This window comes from Symphodus melops, assembly GCF_947650265.1.
Source record: "Symphodus melops genome assembly, chromosome: 10".
Taxonomy (NCBI): Eukaryota; Metazoa; Chordata; class Actinopteri; order Labriformes; family Labridae; genus Symphodus; species Symphodus melops.
In genome coordinates, this window is record NC_136700.1 from 27,027,251 (window position 1) to 27,048,106 (window position 20,856).

A 20,856-nucleotide genomic window follows, 5' to 3' on the forward strand; every position below is an offset into this window, starting at 1 on the left:
AATGGGTGGAGATTTGTGCCAAACATCAGAATAAAGAAGAAGAAGAAGCCTTTTGAAATAAAGTTTATAAAAATAAAGTTTTGTGAAACTTTTTGATAAAGTTTAATAAGTTTAAAAATGATAAATTCTGCTTTTAATTTAACCAAAAGCTGCCACCAGGGGGAGGCAGAGAGCACACTGTCGTGGTCATACACTTAGGCTCCACTTTATTAGGTTCATCGGTTCAACTGCTACTTAATGCAAATATCTCATCAGCCAATCACATGGCAGCAACTCAATGCATAGGCATGTAGACATCGTCAAAAACATCCAGGGAGCGTCAGCGAAAACGCCTTGTTGTTGCCAGAGGTCAAAGGTCAAAGGAGGATGGCCAGACTTAACCTCTCGTTACAACAGAGGTATGCAGAACACACAGCACGTCAAGTATTATTACTGAGCACAGTGTAACCATCTTCTGATGTCACAACGCTCATTTCATCTCAAACTGGTGTCTTGAACATGAGCGTCAGAGTCCCCAGATCTCAGTCCAGTAGAGGGTCAGGGTGAGTGTCAGAGTCCCCAGATCTCAGTCCAGTAGAGGGTCAGGGTGAGTGTCAGAGTCCCCAGATCTCAGTCCAGTAGAGGGTCAGGGTGAGTGTCAGAGTCCCCAGATCTCAGTCCAGTAGAGGGTCGGGGTGAGTGTCAGATAAACCTGCAACAACTGTGCAATGAACACACTCTGATGAGTGTTTCCAGCACGTGTTGAATCCATGCCATGAAGAATGAAGGCAGTTCTGAAGGCCAAAGGCGGACCAGCACGATCCTACCAAGGTGTACCTGATAAAGTGGGCGGTTAGTGTCCAGCAGGGGGCGACAGTGAGCACACTGTTCTGATTTTTTTTTTTTTTAACCAAAAGCTGTCACCAAAATGACCAGCTTGCGTGATGTCAGCCAGGCTGCGTGACGTCAGCCAGGCTGCGTGACGTGACCCATCACGGCCACCAGCCTGACAAGTGACAAGAGTGTGTTTCCTGACACGGAGAGCTTTAGTTTCTGTCTGTTATTACGGTTGTGCTATGACAGTGCACTGCATGTTTAACCAAACAGTAACGATGTGCACATTTTCAAAATAAATTGTTTTTTGTCGAAGTAAACCAAATAAGTATTATAAGAATAAGAATTAGTTGTTTTCATTTCATATTTACATAAATAAATCCCGTTTTACTAAACGGGGTCATTAGAGTCTCCGGACAGCAGAGGGCGATAGTGTTCATCTACTTTTAAAGTAAACGAAGAAGAGGAAAGACGTGAGTCTTATTGTGAAGCAGCATTTCCGGGCTGCTGTTTCTCCGCCGCTAGAATGAAAGCAGCTGATCAAACAAGATTTATTATGATTTAATTTACCAACAGAAACCCTTAATAAGTCCAACCATAGACCGGAAGTAAATGTTAATGACCACAAGAACAGGCCGACGGGAGACAAGGACGCAACGCGACAACAAGTGACGTCAGTGTGTAAGTTTATGACTCTTTAACTTACTGTTATAATATCACCTGTGACGTCAGCATGAACCAGGGGGTCAGATTTGTTACAATGTGACCTTCAGAGGACCGGACTCATTTTGCCAAGGTCACTAGAACTCAGAATATTTCTAAATAAAATGTAAATATGAAAAAAAATAAAATCAAAACAAGCAGCTGCTGGTACTGATGACGTCAAATCAGGTCAGGCGTAAATTAGTATAGTGCTATCCTTGCATCACATGCAAAAAGATCTATTTCTATTTCTCACACACAAAAGCCTCTGATAATAAATCAAACACACACACAGAGTGTCTCTGATGCAAACAGGCACTGTGCGCTCTGATCAGCTCTGTGTTCAGTTCCCCTTTCTCAACTGAGTAAACTCAGTGAAACCAGTTTTAATATGAGCCATTCTGCTAAGTGTCCGCACCATCTTAATCTAACTGTGTCATGAATCTGTGCCACCTCCGTGCGTAATTCAAGGACGCGTTGGAGCGCTTCTCCTGTCTGATCGGACACCATGAGCGTGATGTCGTTTTCAGACAACGAGGAAATGTTCAGTTATAATGACATAGTTACAGCCGGGTGAGAGCGGGTGGTAAAGGAGAAGTGATGTCACGTTTTTCACCTTCCCACCTTCCCTTAACTGGGGTCACTCTTTTTTTCTGACCCATCCTCTTGTTGTTGTTGTTGTTTGTTTTTAGCTGTGTGCACTTTAAGGTGAAGCCAAGTCATCTCGTTGTACAATTTGTATGAGGACAATAAAGGCATTCTATTCTATTCACCTTGCACCTTTTCAAGGCGCTGTGTTAAAGGAGTGAAGACAGATCTGGTTACACACCTCAAAGTTGGTATTCTATCTGTTTTCCACAGAGCGCCCCCTGACATCAAGAGACAGAACTGCAGGATGAGCTCACTGCAAAGGTAAATTACCACCTATTCATGACGATACTGAGGGTCACAGATTTAACTAATTTATAGATCTGTGTCTTACCTGAGCTAGGTAAAACTTCTCAGAGAGTCTAGATTACAGACGAGGAGACATCGAAGCTCTGACTCTAGATTACAGACGAGGAGACATCAAAGCTGTGACTCTAGATTACAGACGAGGAGACATCGAAGATGTGACTCTAGATTACAGACGAGGAGACATCGAAGCTCTGACTCTAGATTACAGACTAGGAGACATTGAAGCTGTGACTCTAGATTACAGACGAGGAGACATCGAAGCTGTGACTCTAGATTACAGACGAGGAGACATCGAAGCTGTGACTCTAGATTACAGACGAGGAGACATCGAAGATGTGACTCTAGATTACAGACGAGGAGACATCGAAGCTGTGACTCTAGATTACAGACGAGGAGACATCGAAGCTGTGACTCTAGATTACAGACGAGGAGACATCGAAGCTGTGACTCTAGATTACAGACGAGGAGACATCGAAGCTGTGACTCTAGATTACAGACGAGGAGACATCGAAGCTGTGACTCTAGATTACAGACGAGGAGACATCGAAGCTGTGACTCTAGATTACAGACTAGGAGACATCGAAAATGTGACTCTAGATTACAGACGAGGAGACATCGAAGCTGTGACTCTAGATTACAGACTAGGAGACATCGAAAATGTGACTCTAGATTACAGACTAGGAGACATCGAAAATGTGACTCTAGATTACAGACGAGGAGACATCGAAGTTGTGACTCTAGATTACAGACTAGGAGACATCGAAGCTGTGACTCTGGATTACAGACGAGGAGACATCGAAGCTGTGACTCTAGATTACAGACGAGGAGACATCGAAGCTGTGACTCTAGATTACAGACGAGGAGTCATCGAAGCTGTGATTTTAGATTACAGACTAGGAGACATCGAAGCTGTGACTCTAGATTACAGACGAGGAGACATCGAAGCTGTGACTCTAGATTACAGACGAGGAGACATCGAAGCTGTGACTCTAGATTACAGACGAGGAGACATCGAAGCTCTGACTCTAGATTACAGACTAGGAGACATCGAAGCTGTGACTCTAGATTACAGACAAGGAGACATCGAAGCTCTGACTCTAGATTACAGACGAGGAGACATCGAAGCTGTGACTCTAGATTACAGACTAGGAGACATCGAAACTCTGACTCTAGATTACAGACTAGGAGACATCGAAACTCTGACTCTAGATTACAGACGAGGAGACATCGAAGCTGTGACTCTAGATTACAGACAAGGAGACATCGAAGCTCTGACTCTAGATTACAGACGAGGAGACATCGAAGCTGTGACTCTAGATTACAGACGAGGAGACATCGAAGCTGTGACTCTAGATTACAGACGAGGAGACATTGAAGCTCTGACTCTAGATTACAGACGAGGAGACATCGAAGCTGTGACTCTAGATTACAGACGAGGAGACATTGAAGCTGTGACTCTAGATTACAGACGAGGAGACATTGAAGCTCTGACTCTAGATTACAGACGAGGAGACATCGAAGCTCTGACTCTAGATTACAGACGAGGAGACATCGAAGCTGTGACTCTAGATTACAGACGAGGAGACATTGAAGCTGTGACTGTTGTGTCTCTTCAGCTTCCTGTGAGTTTGTCTGAGCAGAATGAAACATCTTAGACAAGCTGCTGCTTGTGGGTTTAACCTTTTATGCTGCAAAGTGTCAGTGCTTTGGAGGTATGTCACTGTTCATGCTCCAACCTGCAAACAGCCTTAAAGCAGCCGTTCCATGCCAGGTGAGGCTGATCCAGGATCAGTCTGTGTGATCGAAGTGACCTTTACTGCTCGTCTCTGCAGGTCTGCTTCATATAAAAACTGTCAACAGGTCACACCTGTTTGTTGTGTTGTGTGTTTTACAGGCGCCAGCTGAATCATCTGCTGACAGTATGGAGGCTGAAGAACAGGGTTTCACTGTGGCCGGCTGCTGCCTCTCCGAGCAGGACCCTCTGCTGCACCACCTCACAACCAGGTTAGCATGGGGTAACCCCAGCACGTGTCTGTTTAAAGCTTTCATACTGTTTTCAACATGACAACATGTACACAACAGGTAAACAGAACGTCTGCAGCAGGTAAACAGGCTGTAACGTCTGCAGCAGGTAAACAGACTGTAACGTCTGCAGCAGGTAAACAGACTGTAACATCTGCAGCAGGTAAACAGACTGTAACGTCTGCAGCAGGTAAACAGGCTGTAACGTCTGCAGCAGGTAAACAGGCTGTAACGTCTGCAGCAGGTAAACAGACTGTAACGTCTGCAGCAGGTAAACAGACTGTAACGTCTGCAGCAGGTAAACAGGCTGTAACGTCTGCAGCAGGTAAACAGGCTGTAACGCCTGCAGCAGGTAAACAGACTGTAACGTCTGCAGCAGGTAAACAGACTGTAACGTCTGCAGGTAAACAGACTGTAACGTCTGCAGCAGGTAAACAGACTGTAACGTCTGCAGGTAAACAGACTGTAACGTCTGCAGCAGGTAAACAGGCTGTAACGTCTGCAGCAGGTAAACAGACTGTAACGTCTGCAGCAGGTAAACGGACTGTAACGTCTGCAGCAGGTAAACAGACTGTAACGTCTGCTGCAGGTAAACAGGCTGTAACGTCTGCAGCAGGTAAACAGACTGTAACGTCTGCAGCAGGTAAACAGGCTGTAACGTCTGCAGCAGGTAAACAGGCTGTAACGTCTGCAGCAGGTAAACGGGCTGTAACGTCTGCAGCAGGTAAACAGGCTGTTACGTCTGCAGCAGGTAAACAGACTGTAACGTCTGCAGCAGGTAAACAGGCTGTAACGTCTGTAGCAGGTAAACAGGCTGTAACGTCTGCAGGTAAACAGACTGTAACGTCTGCAGCAGGTAAACAGACTGTAACGTCTGCAGCAGGTAAACAGGCTGTAACGTCTGCAGCAGGTAAACAGACTGTAACGTCTGCAGCAGGTAAACAGACTGTAACGTCTGCAGCAGGTAAACGGGCTGTAACGTCTGCAGCAGGTAAACAGACTGTAACGTCTGCAGCAGGTAAACAGACTGTAACGTCTGCAGCAGGTAAACAGGCTGTAACGTCTGCAGCAGGTAAACAGGCTGTAACGTCTGCAGCAGGTAAACAGGCTGTAACGTCTGCAGCAGGTAAACAGACTGTAACGTCTGCAGCAGGTAAACGGGCTGTAACGTCTGCAGCAGGTAAACAGACTGTAATTTAATCACTCTAAATCTAAAGTGGTTGCATGTTTGGAGAAACAGGTCAGTAGGTGTGAATCCACTTAAAGATCTTCACTCCTGTATTTGTACCCCAGGAGACCCCATAGAGGTCCACAGGAGGAAGCTGTTCCTGTGGTTCAGTCACCTTCCCCAGGAGGAGAAACAGTTTGGGGGTTACTTTAGTCCAGAGACAATGCATGTGGACCCCCTGATCCTGGAGAGAAAGACTGGGGAAAGAACAGCTCTGCACTTCTCTACCCTCCAAACACAAGATCCCTCCTCCCCCTCGATCACCGTGGAGCAGCTGTTAGACCCTGCCGCCTCCTGCTGCGATGGCCGGGGCTTCAACGTGCTCCTGTATGGGGCCGTTGGGACAGGGAAGAGCATGATGGTCAGGAAACTGGTCCTGGACTGGTGCAGCGGGACCGCCCTGACCCATTTCAAGCTGCTGGTTCCTTTCTCCTGTGAGGACCTGGGACAGATGGCAAAGTGAGAAAGGAGGTTCATGTTATATATCAGTAATGTCAAAGATATATCAGAAGATACTGCATCGTAGAGTTAATATGTTGTCCCTCCACCCCACAGGGCATCCTCCTTACAGGATTTGGTAAGCAGGAAGTACCTCCACCTGAGGAGGCACCCCCTGTTGAGTGGTGAGGGAGACCAGGCCAAGGACGTGCTCTTCCTCTTTAACGGGATGGAGAAGATGAAGCTGGACTTCAGGATCGGAGCCTCAGAGCTCTGCAGTGATCCCAAGGAGCCGCTGCCTCCAGATGTGCTCGTGGTCAACCTGCTCAGGAAGTACCTGCTTCCTGAGGTGAGTCCCGCCCCCAAAGTTATTCTGAGAGCTGATTGGAAGGCCGTCTATGATTAGCTGTATTTCACTGTGTAAAGGCAAGCATCTCGAGTGGAGTAGATAATCTGACTGATTGTTGATGTTGGTCATTCTGTGTCCCAGGCGAACATCCTGGTGACCACCAGGCTGTCTGCTATGGACCAGATCCCTCAGAAGTACGTGAGTCGTTACGCTCAGATTTGTGGCTTTAATGACCCGGACCGGCAGCGTGCCTACTTCACTAGCCGTCTCCTGCAGCAGACACCTGAGACGGCACGAAACGACGAGGCTCAGGCGCTCATTGAGCTGCTGTACCTGAACCTGCAGAGAGAGAGCCAGCTTGCAGCTGTGTGCTTCCTGCCCTCCTACTGCTGGCTCACCTGTGCCACCTTACACTTCCTGCACTTCACAGACGCTCAGGCGCCCATCCGCACGCTCACTGGCATCTACACCAGCTTTCTCAGACTCAACTTTGGGGGGGAGGTGCTTGGAACAAAGACGGGGACAAATGTTCCCCTCCAGGAGTACCAAAGCTCTCTGATGCTTTACGTCGTCCGAACTGTTGGGAAACTGGCGTTTGACGGAGTGACAAACAAACGTACGTCGTTCTCAGAGAAGGAGCTGGAGCAGTGGATCGGAGGGGAAACCAAGACGGACGAGGAGCTCCGTCAGCTCGCCATGTTCCGCACAGACGTGTTAGACTTCTTTCTGACTCCCTGCTTGGACAGCAGGAAACGTTCACTTACGGACAACGTTGATAACGATGAGTGTCGGTACGTGTTTGCTGTCCCAGCCATGCAGGAGTACCTCGCTGCGCTCTACGTGGTTCTGGGTGAGAACAAGTCTGTTCTGGAGAAACTGACCCGGCAGGTGTCTAAAGTAATTCGTCAGGCGGGGGAAGACGTCAGCACCATCGTCAACATCTTCTCCAAGTTCATCCCTCTGAGGATCTTCGCCATTTTCAACCTCCTGAAGCTGTTTCCGAAGCTCTATGACAAAATCAGCGGCTACAACAAAGGAAGCATAGCCAGGACGATGGCGGCAGAGATGTTCCGCACCGAGGACAGTCAGAACGAGGACGTCTTGGACCAGGTGGAGCAAAGTCTTCTGGGAGTCCAAGGCCCGCAGCTGCAGCAGTACAGTGAGCGTCAGCCCTTTGAGCTCTACCCCATCTTTATGGGAGGACTGTTGCATTATGGGAACCGTGTCGTCCTTCAGCAGCTGGGCTGCAGCATTCAGAGCGCCACTGTGGTCCAGATCACCCGAGTGCTCAGGAAGTACCTGGTCAGAGGTAAACGCCATTGTTGGAGTTAATAATAAGTTAAAGAGGTGCAGCTTGGAGGTCTTTTTAAAGACAAATTTACCCACTTTTAAAGAACAGTGCACGCTGCACTCACCAACCAGTTAGAAAATAACAAAGATATTTAATCTGATTTTGTTCTAGAGATGAGTAAACCTCAGCCCCCGGAGGAGCTCATGGACCTGCTGGTTCTCCTGTACGAGTTTCAGAACCCACGACTGACCACTGAGGTTCTGGCCTCCATCAGGACCATCCGCCTCACCAATATCCGCATGACGTCACTCAAGTGCTTCATCCTGAGCTCCGTGCTGTCATGCACACCTGCCAGGTACACTGTGGAATCACACCTGTACGGCTGGGTGGGAATGACTGCTTCTTTGGTCTCAATAAAAGTGTTACCTTAATAACAGGAGTTACAGATCCAACTGATCCTGATCCAGATCAGTTCACCTGCTATCAGCTGATTGGTTCGATCCAGTCATGCATGAGCTGATGTGTAACAAACCAATCAGCTGTGTGGGCGTGGTAAACACATCCTCAGGTGTGTTCTCTGTCTGTCTGTAGTTATCACCTGGATCAGATGGACCTGTCCTCGTGCGCCCTCACTAACGACCACCTGCAGACGCTGCGACCCGCCTTCAGACACGTGACCGACCTTAAGTGAGACCCTAGCCCTGTGTGTGTGTGTGTGTGTGTGTGTGTGTGTGTGTGTGTGTGTTTCTGTTTGTGTGTGAATGTTTGTCACATCAGCCTCAGCTCGATAATGTTTGTCGGTCTGAGCCAGGAGGGTCGATGACCCCCTTCTGATGCAATGTGTGTGTGTGTGTGTTTGCATGTGTGTGTTTGCATGTGTGTGTGTGTGTGTGTGTGTGTGTGTGTGTGTGTGTGTGTTTGCATGTGTATGTTTGCATGTGTGTGTGTGTGTGTGTGTGTGTGTGTGTGGTCCTCAGCCTGCAGTTTAACAGCCTGGGTCCTGAGTCCTGCATCCTGCTGAGAGATCTGCTGCTCGACCCAAAGACCTCCATCAGATCTCTACAGTAAGACTTTCATCCACGTTTTCCAACCAATCCTGTTTAGTGTGTTTAACCCTCTGAAGTCGGCCATGACGCCTGTTATTCCTCCACAGCTCCAGAGAGTGAAGGTAGTATTGAAACTAACACAATCGTTGATGGTCTTCACCCCCTCATGACAGTGCGGCAGGCTGTCAGCAAAAATAAAATTATAGGGTCGAGACGCAATCTTCTTTTTTCAACGGGCTGTTGGAGCGCACGGGTTCTTTGAGTCTGTGAGGCAGCTAAATATTCCCTTCAGTTGGTCTCCAAGCGACGGAGGAGCTCGGATGGAACCACGTAGAGAGAGGACGTCAAACAAAGTACACCTTAACATTTGGCAGGGCGAGCCCGACCCGGTGTCCTTTCCCGCTGGAGAGTTGTGAATTCTTGTGAAGTCTCTCCCACTATCCTGTCGGGGGGGGCAAGAGGGAACATAGAAGAGTAAAAGTTACCACGAGGTAGAACATCCATTGTAACAACTGATATACGTGCTTGAAGTGAGTTTGGGAGATTCGATCAGCGTTCAGAATTCTTCTCTGTGCTGCTGTATACACCGTGAAAATGTTTTAATGCGATGGCAGCTGCAGAAGGAAATCTATCAACGCCGAGATATTAGAAACTCAGGCAGTGGAGTTTGAGAAGTAACTGAGTTTAAATGCATTAGCGCTGACTTTGTCCAGTTAATCTTATATACAGATTAGCCTTATGTACTGTATGTTGGAGTATATCATAAACCAGATGAGGAGAAGTAGCATTACAGACCACCAAACAAAATTAGAGTACCAAGAAAGATGTATAGAAATGATGAGAAACGGGTCTGACGGTGGCATCAGTGGTTAGCTTGTTAATGCAAATGCTGAATACAGAGGTCAATAATTCTTTCAAAATAAAATAAAGACCCAGACAAGCCCCCAGTAACCACATACCTGTATATCGCCAACAACCAAAACAAGACCATAAACAAGCAAAATCAAACAGTGACCTGAATGAATGGAGAGCTTATCCCAGCATGTCGATGAGATCCTCTGTATCCAGGACACCAGTCGTCGCTCTCAGGTGTGCAGGCTGTTGTCAGGTGAAGTGGATGGTCTAACCCCTTGCTGTTTGCGCGGTCCCTGGGAGCACCTAAGCGGTGCGTGTGCATGATTTCAACAGGACCCACATCTGGAAAGCGTTGTGGAAAGGCACCTGTCAGGTACGCGAGAGCATGGGATGTCTGTGCATTTTCTGGAACGCCGTGCACACATGTTGTCTCTGCACGACTTGTCCTCCATGTCAGCAATCGTGTCCTCAAATCTGGCGTGTTGCTCAGAAGGTTTATTTAAGATTATCTTTATTGATCCCCCAATGGGGGAAATTTGGGTGTTCCAACAGCTCCAAAAAACAGTAAAACAGGGAATGAGGGAGAGGGATTGTCCATGATGGATGTCAGCTTCACTAACATCCTCCTCTCAGCCACCTCCTCTACAGCAGGGGTGTCAAACTCCAGTCCTGGAGCGCCGGCTTCCTCAGACTGTTAGATGGACCGAACCGGCCCTCCTGACCAGTCTGTTCAGTCTCTTCCTGTCTCTCTCTGTGCTCCCTCCTCCCCAGCAGACCGCTGCATAGAAAAGTGCAGACGCCACCACAGAGTCATAAAGTGTCCAGACCCTGGATGTTCACCGGTGCTGTCTGACTTCCTGCTGAAGTCTACCACCATCTCCTTAGTCCTGCTGGCGTTGAGCTGAAGGTGGTTGAGCTCGCTCCAGTCGATAAAGTCCATGATGACCTGCCTGTACTCCTGCTCGCTCCCCTTAGACACACACCCCACGATGGCGGTGTCATGGGAGAACTTCTGCAGGTGGCAGCTCCTGCAGAAAAAACAGGAAATGCACGATGAAGGCTGATAACCCTTGTGTCAGTGAACAGCTGACCGTTAACCTTTCGTTGAATCACTGCAACATCCCCAACATCCTCATTATAGTTTTATTCCTACCAAAGACTCTCTTGGCCTACACTTCCCATGATGCAACTGTATTATCTTTGTGTTGGAACATCCCTGGGTTAGCAGTAAACAAGGACTAAACAGGAATCAGTGAAGTGTGGCCTAGTAGAGAGGGCTTTTATTGTGAAGCAGCTGCAGGAAGTACATGAAGCGTCTGCTGCTGGGCTCATCGTGACCTCGTTCATGAAAGTAAAACTTCACTTCCTGTTTTGACAGACTGAAGGTGGAGTCTCATTACCCTCATGTGATCTCTCTGTAGACTGTGTGACAATCCTCTGCTGGAGTCAGGGGCCCGCACCCTGCTGGAGGCCCTGCCAGAGAACCAGAGCCTGACCCACTTGTCGCTGATGCACACGGGACTGGGAGACGCCGAGACGCTGGAGCTGGCTGAGCGGCTGCAGACGCACGCAGGGCTGCAGGAGCTGAACGTGGCGTACAACAACATCGGGGACAACGCTGCCCTCGCTCTGGTGGACGCCTGCAGGGAACATCCCAGCATCCACACCGTGCAGTGAGCAGATCTGACACAATCACATGTTCTGACTTTATAATTCTGAAACACATTTGACGAGCTTCGAGACGCCGACGGCGATGACTCTCCGTTTCTAAAAAGTCTCTCGTCTTTGTTTTCACGTCCATGTCGGGTTCTCGTGTCTTTGTCTTGTTTGCAGTTTGTACCTGAACCCTCTCAGCAACGTGGGGAAGCAGTCTCTGTACGTACGAGGGGTTCCAAAGAGTCAGGGGGGCAGCGGGCGGCGGGTCCGAGTCCTGGCCTCGGTCACCGAAGGTTCAGACCTGTCAGAGGACTGGCACCCGATCCTCAGCGTGATCCGAGAGAACGCCTCCTCCTGGGACCGAGAGCGGGTCGAACAGCAGCTCAAGGTACAGTCAGAGAGAGGGGAAGTCTGAGCGATGTGACGGAGAGAGGATCGAGGTCGACTAACTGCAGAGCACGCAGACTTGTCAACATGTTGGAGGTTTTTAGCTGCACACTAACAGACATGTTTGTGCTGCAGGACAAACAGTATGAGTGCATGTTTCCCTGTCAGCCACCGTACTGAAGCGTGTTAAAGTCTCAGGCTCCGCCCCCTCTCTGCAGGTGTTCCTCAGGGACCTGGAGTGGGGCCGACAGCAGCAGCCGAGTCTCTGGAAGAGGCTTCATTTCCGTCGGGTGGAGAAAGGAGTCCGACAGACGCTACGGATGCTGGAGAAGTACAAACTACCTCCAGCCAGAAAGTGAAGCCGTGTTCAAATCAGCAGAGAGACTCTCAGACCTTCACGGTCTTTAAACAGGCCCACGCTCATTTCAGACCCAGAACATTCGCTGACATCTGATTCACAGCTAACTTGAATAAAAGTGAGACTGTGTGATAAAAACGTCCACGTTTCTCATTTATAGTAAAACCATGAAACATCTCACTGTTTTCTACCATCCACAGTGACCGACACTCAGAGGAGGACTCGAACCCTCCGCTGAGCGTACACACGTTTAAACAGAAACTCAAAAGAACCTCTATTCATAGAGCTCAGGTTACAGAGTGACTTAAAGAATGTAGGAACAGGCAGGACAGGGAACAACACCGAGATGAAGAGAAAAATATTTCAAGGAGTTTTAAGAAGTCAACTTAAACCGAAGAGACTCGTCTGTAAAAGTTTGTCTTCAGAAGGATTTGAGACGAACCTCCTCAGGCGTGGCAGTCCTAAACAAACCCTCTACTCCTCTTTAAGTCTGGAACAACCAGAAGACCACTGTGGAGGATCTCAACATATGAGTTGTCTCACACAAGGTCTGATATGAAATACAGATATGAAGCTGCAGAGCTTTAGTCTTCAAATCCATTCTGAAATAGTCGGCTGAGTTCTGTAGTGACTGGAGTCCATCTTTAGACTTCTGGCCGAGGCCGTGTGCCTGAGGGAAGAGGAGGAAAAAGAGCGGCAGCTTGAGGTTTTCAATAACACTGCTGTAAAAGTTACACGTTGATATTTTTACCCACTGTGATTGAGAAGACAATGTGAAGGCAGGGACTCTATATACTGCCTCGGATACTTCGAGGTAAAGTTCCTGAGCGTAAAACAAGCTCACAAATCATGGGGTGACATGTTTGGGGGGGTCTGGGTAACCACCATGGGGGGGCACGGCCCGCGAATGCCCCCCCATAGCGCAGACACTGGTCTGAAGTGGTTCAAATAGAAACCTGCAGGTGGCATTATTTAAGTCCTGTGATGTCATCCAGTCACAGTTTTCTTTTTACTGTTTCTGTGAAACAAATAAGTAAGAAGGATAAATTATTTGATCTTATTTTATCTGACCTTATGACTGTTAAACTTCATCGATAGATGGGCTATAAACCTGAGCCAACATGTGAATGTATTTACAGTTGAACGCTGAAACGTCTTCTCCAGTCCACATCGAGACAGACTGGTCCTCTCTTCTGTCTCATGATAGCAGCCGGGGACACAAAGTGTCTGTGTAGGAGCCAAAATGCTTGTTTCTGTATTTGTGTTTGTGTAGTTCCGACCCTGGCCACTGGGTGGAGTCTTGACTGAAGGCTCCAGGTAATTAGATTCAGGTGTGTTTGGAAGCATCCAGTGTTTTGAATGTATCGGGTTGATTGGATGCAACAGTTTATGACGTATTGGACAGATTAAGATGTTTCTGTTCATTATTGAACCCTGATCATGAACTACAATAAACAGACTGAAGACTCTATTGGAAAAGAATATTAGACATGTTTGTTTTAACGCGTCCGGAAATAAATCCACATCTCACATGTCAGTGGTGACTGCTTTGGACAATAGAGGGTTGGTTTTAAAATAGTCACCACAGTGTCAACAACATCCCCACCTTAAAGTGAAGCACGAGCCTCCTCTTGCTTTGACTGTTTCTTTATCAGGCCGTTTGGGAGCTGCGTGCTGTCAGTGATGCGTCACTTGGTGCTCACGCGCACCTCTCGGCACGATGCGTGTTCTGCGTGTCGGCAGGGGCGGCGCTGCTGGGGGGGGGGGGGGGGGGGGGGGTTTAAAACATAGAGCTGCAGTTCCTCCAGTGTCCACACGAGGCTGTCTCCAGAGTTAGTGATGTTCAGCTCCTCTGTGACCGAGTCAATGTTTAACCCACCTGCAGGCCGAGTCTCACCTGCTGCACATTCTTTATTACCTGAGTGAACCTTTGTCCCGTCACAGCGTCTCTGTGTGAGCAGGAACACACACAAACACACACACACACACACACACACACACTCAGGACTCCAAGAGTTTCAAAACAGGTAAGCTCGCTCCTCTCTCTCTCTCTCTCTCTCTCTCTCCTTCACATCATTTCAATATTCAAATGTAAACTGCTGTTAAATGTAAATACAGATCCTTGTAGCTCCAGTCGTCACTCTATGGACTCAAAGTCTTTCTGCTTGATCGTCTGCTTCATGTTTAACCCGTCACGGTGAGTCTGTGCAGCTTCACACTTCTTTCCTGAGGAGAGTTCAATGTTTGTGTCACTGCTCTGCTCCGATCCTAAAACATGAAGCCAAAGCTGCCGTTCCTCCAGTGTCCACTAGAGTCTGTCTCCTGCAGTGACTCAGTCTCCATAGAGCTCTATGTTTAAATGTCCAACTTTACAGCTGCAGTTCCTCCAGTGTCCACTAGAGTCTGTCTCCTGCAGTGACTCAGTCTCCATAGAGCTCTATGTTTAAATGTCCAACTTTACAGCTGCAGTTCCTCCAGTGTCCACTAGAGTCTGTCTCCTGCAGTGAGTCAGTCTCCATAGAGCTCTATGATAAAATGTCCAACTTTACAGCTGCAGTTCCTCCAGTGTCCACTAGAGTCTGTCTCCTGCAGTGAGTCAGTCTCCATAGAGCTCTATGTTAAAATGTCCAACTTTACAGCTGCAGTTCCTCCAGTGTCCACTAGAGTCTGTCTCCTGCAGTGAGTCAGTCTCCATAGAGCTCTATGTTAAAATGTCCAACTTTACAGCTGCAGTTCCTCCAGTGTCCACTAGAGTCTGTCTCCTGCAGTGAGTCAGTCTCCATAGAGCTCTATGTTAAAATGTCCAACTTTACAGCTGCAGTTCCTCCAGTGTCCACTAGAGTCTGTCTCCTGCAGTGAGTCAGTCTCCATAGAGCTCTATGTTAAAATGTCCAACTTTACAGCTGCAGTTCCTCCAGTGTCCACTAGAGTCTGTCTCCTGCAGTGAGTCAGTCTCCATAGAGCTCTATGTTAAAATGTCCAACTGTACAGCTGCAGTTCCTCCAGTGTCCACTAGAGTCTGTCTCCTGCAGTGAGTCAGACCCAGTCGGTGCTAAGGTCTTTGTAGGTAGATGATGTCCCTCTGATGTACTGTTAGTAATATTTTATTATATTTGATCATTAGTCACATTAATGCGTCTGTGCTTGTCTTTGTGGATTGACAGTTCCACCTCTTCCTCTCCTCAGACCTGCCCACATCTCATCGTAAACGTCCGTGACGCCATGGAGGTCACACGGTGAGTCTGAGCACTTGTTGCCTCTGTGAGTCCTGTGACCACAGGTGAACATCAGCTTGAAGCCTCCCTGGTTCAATAACTCAGAGTCGCTTTATTGTGAACTTCTTTGAAGTTTTGTGTTTTGGTGTAAAAAAAGAGTAGGGAGTAAGACGATCTCAAACAGCGTCCTCTGATCCATCATGTTTGATATATAGATTACCTGTAGGGTCCGAGAGCTGAGGTCAGACTGACCCCAGGATTAACATTTAAAAAAAGTTTATTATTATTTAGAGTTTAAACATTTGACGACTCAGCTGATTGTAAATTGTTCTTCACATTTCATGTTCTTGAAAATTTAGTAATTAAAATATTTAATTTCACAATAAAAGCATAGATGTGTAATATGTTCACCAACGTGTTTCTCCCTTAATCAGCTTTACCTTCAATCCAAAGGAGGGCATCGATAATCCAGCTCTGGTGATCTCTGATGACCCAGGTAAGGTCTGGGTCCTTGTGGACCTCACTTTCTTAAAATCCTCGTCGCTGTGTTTTTGACCTCCACATGTTCTGCAGAGCCCGATCAGACTCTGGTGCCCAGACTGTGTCAGCTGAAGCGTGTCGACGGGCAGAGCTTCGGTTTCTACCTAAGAACGGACCGGAGCGGCGGGGCCTTAGAGGTCAGAAATGTGCAGCCTTGGAGTCCTGCAGAACACGGCGGCCTCCGAGACGGAGACCGGCTGCTGCAAGTGAACGAGGAATCTGTGGAAAACAGAGACTTCAGCAGGGTGAGGGTCCAGAATCAGGTAGATCCCTGGGTCCAGACCTGTCTCTCAAAGAGGCCACACCCCCATTTCCACATCACTTTAAGCCTTACTGTAATGTTAACAGTTGAGTCATATTTAAGGCCACGCCCCTAATTCTACAGAAGAGAAGAACACTTCATTTCGTGTGTTTTGATCTGAGACAGTCAGAAGGTCAAAAGGTCGGAGGGCCAAAAGCCCGAGGCCTTGATCCTCCAGAGTCTTTCTTCTTCTCTGCTTTATTTGCGGTTGAATGAAAGGTCAACACTCTGAAGTGCAGTTCACCTGGTCCTGCCCTTTACCACCACGCCTCTCTGTGTGTACCTGACAGGTGGTGAGGAAGATCCAGTCATGTGGCCTCCACCTGTTCCTCCTGGTGTTGGGGGGCGACGAGTATGAACAGGTGAAGCCTAAACCCTACCCCCATCAGATTTAAAGAGTGAAGCAGCAGAGGGATCTCGTGCTTTGTTTTCAAAGACCTGAGCGTGCCGCTGTCTCCGTCCTGCAGGCGCGCTCTCTCCGTGTGGACATGCAGACGCTGGTTAAAGCCTCAAAGAGGGACGGCTGGTCCAGACCCAGACTGTGTCACATCAGCAGGCACCCTGAGCTGGGCCTGGGGATGTCTGTGGCGTCAGTGCAAGGTACCAGCTATGTGTTCCCCTCATATTCACAGCTCAACAGGTTGAGATGACGCTGATCATTCACCTGCCTCAGATTTACGGACGCATCAAACACGTGCAGGTTTGAGTTTCCATCTCTGGACCCGTCGGGCTCCTCATGTTTCTGATGAACTCCCAGAAAAAGCACAACGTTGTGTAATGTGTGTTCAGGGCAGAAGGGGCGGTTCTCTGTCAGCACCGTGTGTGACGGCCCAGCAGAGGAAGCAGGTGTCAGAACCGGAGACAGACTGATCTGGATCAACGGGTTGAAGACTTCACTGCTCACACACTCGTCTCTGAGCAGAATGGTACGCACGCACACTCCTCAGTCGAACATGCGTGTGTCAGACTGACACTTTGAATGAGCTCTGCCTTGTGATTGGTTGTCAGGTGAATAAGGGCGGGGCCTCTGTGGCGGTGCTGGTCATCGACAGTGAGAGTGAGAGCTGTTATGTCAGGAGGAAGGTGCCCGTCCTGCCGGTGCTGTCCGAGTGCTGCAGCCTCCCTCACACCGCCAAAACCATGAGCCTGCAGAAAGGACCGGATGGATACGGCTTCCTGCTGAGGCAAGAGAGGCTGACAGGAAGTCGACGCATCGGTGAGAAACACACACACACACACACACACACACAGTGTGTGGAGTCCTGCTATTTAAAGCAGAAGACCTCCGACTCTCTCTCTCTCTCAGTCTGTGTTTTGTTTCGTTAAATATGGATTATTAAGTTTACAGAGGTTTGTTTTGAAACACGCGATGTCCATCAGACATGTTGACTTTGGACTCCAGCTGTACTGACCAGCTGATTTAAAGCCTCTAAACGTGTCTTCCTGTGTGATCTGGTACTGGTCCAGTGCATGTGCTCAGAGAGGTGGATGCTGGGAGTCCAGCAGAGGGGGAGGGGATGGAGGACGGAGACCTGCTCCTGGCTGTGAACGGGGAACCTGTGGAGTCTGCGGAGCATGAGGACATTGTGAGAAAGATCCGACGGAGCGGTGATAAAGTGGTCCTCACGTGCGTCTCTTCACCTGGTAGAGAGTTCTTCAGACAGGTGAGAACAGGTGATGTGACAGGACTCAAACAGATCCTGGATCAGGACTTGATCTGCTCTTTGACCTGTGTCCCTGCAGCTCGGCGTCTCGCCTCTTTTCTTCCACCCTGAGTTTATAGACTGGGACGACAAACGGCAGCCGGCGTGTCACCGTGCAGAGGAGCACAGAGACCCTGAGGGGGGTCAGAGTGTGGGGCCGAGCTCAGGTGTCCCCCTCAGGTGTGACTTTGATCCCATGGTATGATCCTATCCTCCATCCAGACCCAATCCTCACCCTGTTAGACACTCACAGGCCTGAATCACACACATGCACAAGCAGGACCTGTGGACATGAGGAAACACCCCCTGACCTGGTGGGGCTTCGGTGCCTTGCTCACGGGCAGGTATTGCTCGAGAACTTCCATATTTTGGTCCACATTGGGACTTGAACTGGCAACCCTCCCGTTGCCAACCCGACTGAGCTACTGCCGCCGTGTGTGTGTGTGTGTGTGTGTGTGTGTGTGTGTGTGTGTCTCGCGTTAGCTCGGCGATCGAGGTGCGGACGCTTAATTTAAAACAACCGCCTGCTAACCGATGAGCACGCCGGATTAAAGGCGGGTACATTGACGGCGACGAGGAGCTCTGTTACTTTTTACCAGTCATCTTCGTGCCCTACACCGGGTGCATGTGGGCGTGGCCTTCTTCAGTAATACTTTGATCATTTCGTAGACTTGAGTGCGTTTCTTGTTTTGTGTTTCAGACGTCACAGAGATCAGCGGACGCTTTTTTGTGATCCGAACAGGACGGAGCAGAAACATCGTGAGTGAGGAGGAGATCACCGTCCTGTTTTTATGAATCTGAGGACAGGGTGGACCACACTTCACCTGACCCTGAACTACAACAGGCCCTGATTGGTTAAGTCTGGTTCAGTCTGGTTTGAAGATGATTTACTTTAATGATCCCTGAAGGGAAATTAGGTGTTTACACTCCGAGTGAGGGAGCGGCCCCCCGGCAGGCGCTCCTGAGCTGGTTGGAGGAGGGGTTGAGTGTCTTGCCCGAGGACACATCGGACACGTTGCTCACCGGAGCTGAGGATCGAACCCTCGTCCTCCGATTGAGAGATGACACTAAACACTGAGCCACAGCTGCCCCGATTTAGTCCGGTTGGGTTCAGTCCGGTTGGGTTCAGTCCGGTTGGGTTCAGTCCGGTTTGGTTCAGTCCGGTTGGGTTCAGTCCGGTTGGGTTCAGTCCGGTTTGGTTCAGTCCGGTTGGGTTCAGTCCGGTTGGGTTCAGTCCGGTTTGGTTCAGTCCGGTTTGGTTCAGTCCGGTTTGGTTCAGTCCGGTTGGGTTCAGTCCGGTTTGGTTCAGTCCGGTTGGGTTCAGTCCGGTTTGGTTCAGTCCGGTTTGGTTCAGTCCGGTTTGGTACTGCGAACCCTGATTTTCTTTGTGTCATGAGCCCATTGTACCCTTGGTAGGCAGAGTGTAGGCTGGATAGCGACAGTGGCTTCATAACGTAATAGTGTGACATCACAGCAGTGCACCACGGTGTAGCCTGCCACAAATTCCATGAAGAAGAAGAAGAACGTGACACAGTAAAATAAAGGCAACATCTTTTTCTTTTCATCTTTGTAGAAAAGCCTTCTGCTAATTTCACTTTTAGATGTTTAATGTTTTAACTAGTCTTTTATTCTTTTTAAACTTTGTAGCATTTTGAGAATCACGAATGTAAAGTGCTTTACAAATAAACTGTATTATTATTATTATTATTATTACAACAGAGGTCATTTATGGGGGCGGAGCTACACACTGACGTTAGTCACAGACACAAAAACAGCCTTAAAATGACTCCAATCAGGGGCCTGTTGTCTGGCTCCGCCCTTCAGGTTCGGATCGGGACACCTGGCATCCCAACAGAAGGGGAGCAAAAGAGTCGGACGGTATGGATCGGTTATTTGCTACCAAACTTTTGATTGTAGAAATGCCAGTAAATGCTAAGTGAAGCGAGCCGGACTGAAGCAGACCAGTAAGAGCGTGACCGGACTTACCTGAGATGGAAACAGCGTTTAATAGATGCATCTGTGTACGGTTTGTGTTTATATATGTTTTATTCAAATTACAGTTCATCTGATGAAAACTTCAAATATACAAACATGGTTTAGGACAGCAGACCGAGTTCAGTCGTTGCTGCGTGGGCGCTCCTCTTTCATAAAGTTTCTCAGGTTTGATTAGAACTCGAAAGTTCTCCAGAAAATAATGAAAATAACAAAAATAACTTTAAATAATTTGATTCAAGTAACGTCATCCCAACACAATCAAAAAAACCCAAATTATCTACAAAGAGTTCAAACGGGCGACTTGGAGGGAGAGCGACAGCTTCAGCCGCTGCTGGCTGCGTTCATTCCTGAGAAAAGGTGCGATAAACTGCCACCTGCGCGTGTTCGGTTCGAGACCTGTGAATGGCTGAAAAGTAGTTTCATTTCTAACCCTGTGCAGTTACTCATCCCAATGGATGGACTGCCATGTGTCACATGACAGACATATAACGTCACATTCAAGTCATTCTGGGTACGGTGGCCCAAGAGGAGCTAAATGTTTTAACAGAAATGTGAAACCAATAGAAGAAGTAATAAATCAACTGTTTGAAAGTTCTTTTTATTAGTCCATTCATTGTACGTCTGAGTAGATTAATTAAAAGGTCACCTGCATTCTTCCTGGTGTCCAGCAGGGGGCAGAATCAGTCTGATTGTTCAAAAGTCTCTGATTAAATTCATTAAAAAAAAAAAAAAAGTTGTATTCTCTGGTCTCAAGATTTCTTCAACACAGCATGATGTCCATTAACTTAATTATGACCCAATTAGAGTAACAGAGACTACAAAGAGGGGCGGAGTTAGGGAAAGGGCGACCTGTCACTGTCAGCTTGCTACCATGGTAACTATCAATGTTTTGTTCAGGGTCTGATTGGACTGAAGGAAGATCCGAGGGGATGACTGTTCGTGATTTCAGAGTAAATGACCATATTTGGAGAAGGGGGAGGAGCTGGAGAGGAGCGAGGCT

The 20,856-nt window shown here is 48.2% G+C and overlaps 2 protein-coding genes across 2 annotated transcripts; both read left to right on the forward strand.

The window, feature by feature from the left end:
* The first annotated feature begins 1,265 nt into the window (after positions 1–1,265).
* On the forward strand, positions 1,266–12,341 carry nlrx1 (NLR family member X1). The gene is made up of 12 exons (XM_079353453.1): positions 1,266–1,494; positions 2,377–2,427; positions 4,367–4,476; positions 5,788–6,181; positions 6,278–6,509; positions 6,651–7,818; positions 7,972–8,155; positions 8,392–8,487; positions 8,778–8,864; positions 11,123–11,374; positions 11,535–11,745; positions 11,963–12,341. The coding sequence occupies exons 2-12, from the start codon at positions 2,411–2,413 to the stop codon at positions 12,101–12,103; spliced, it is 2,892 nt and encodes a 963-aa protein (XP_079209579.1). The 5' UTR covers positions 1,266–1,494; positions 2,377–2,410; the 3' UTR covers positions 12,104–12,341.
* A 1,766-nt stretch (positions 12,342–14,107) lies between these two features.
* LOC306830572 (Na(+)/H(+) exchange regulatory cofactor NHE-RF3-like) lies at positions 14,108–18,066 on the forward strand (the record flags this gene model as incomplete). The annotated part of the gene is made up of 10 exons (XM_079354144.1): positions 14,108–14,129; positions 15,289–15,338; positions 15,752–15,813; positions 15,891–16,120; positions 16,449–16,520; positions 16,626–16,758; positions 16,948–17,084; positions 17,167–17,374; positions 17,626–17,822; positions 17,902–18,066. Exons 2-10 carry the CDS (start codon positions 15,325–15,327, stop codon positions 18,064–18,066), a joined length of 1,218 nt encoding a protein of 405 aa, XP_079210270.1. The 5' UTR covers positions 14,108–14,129; positions 15,289–15,324.
* Between the last annotated feature and the right edge of the window lie 2,790 nt (positions 18,067–20,856).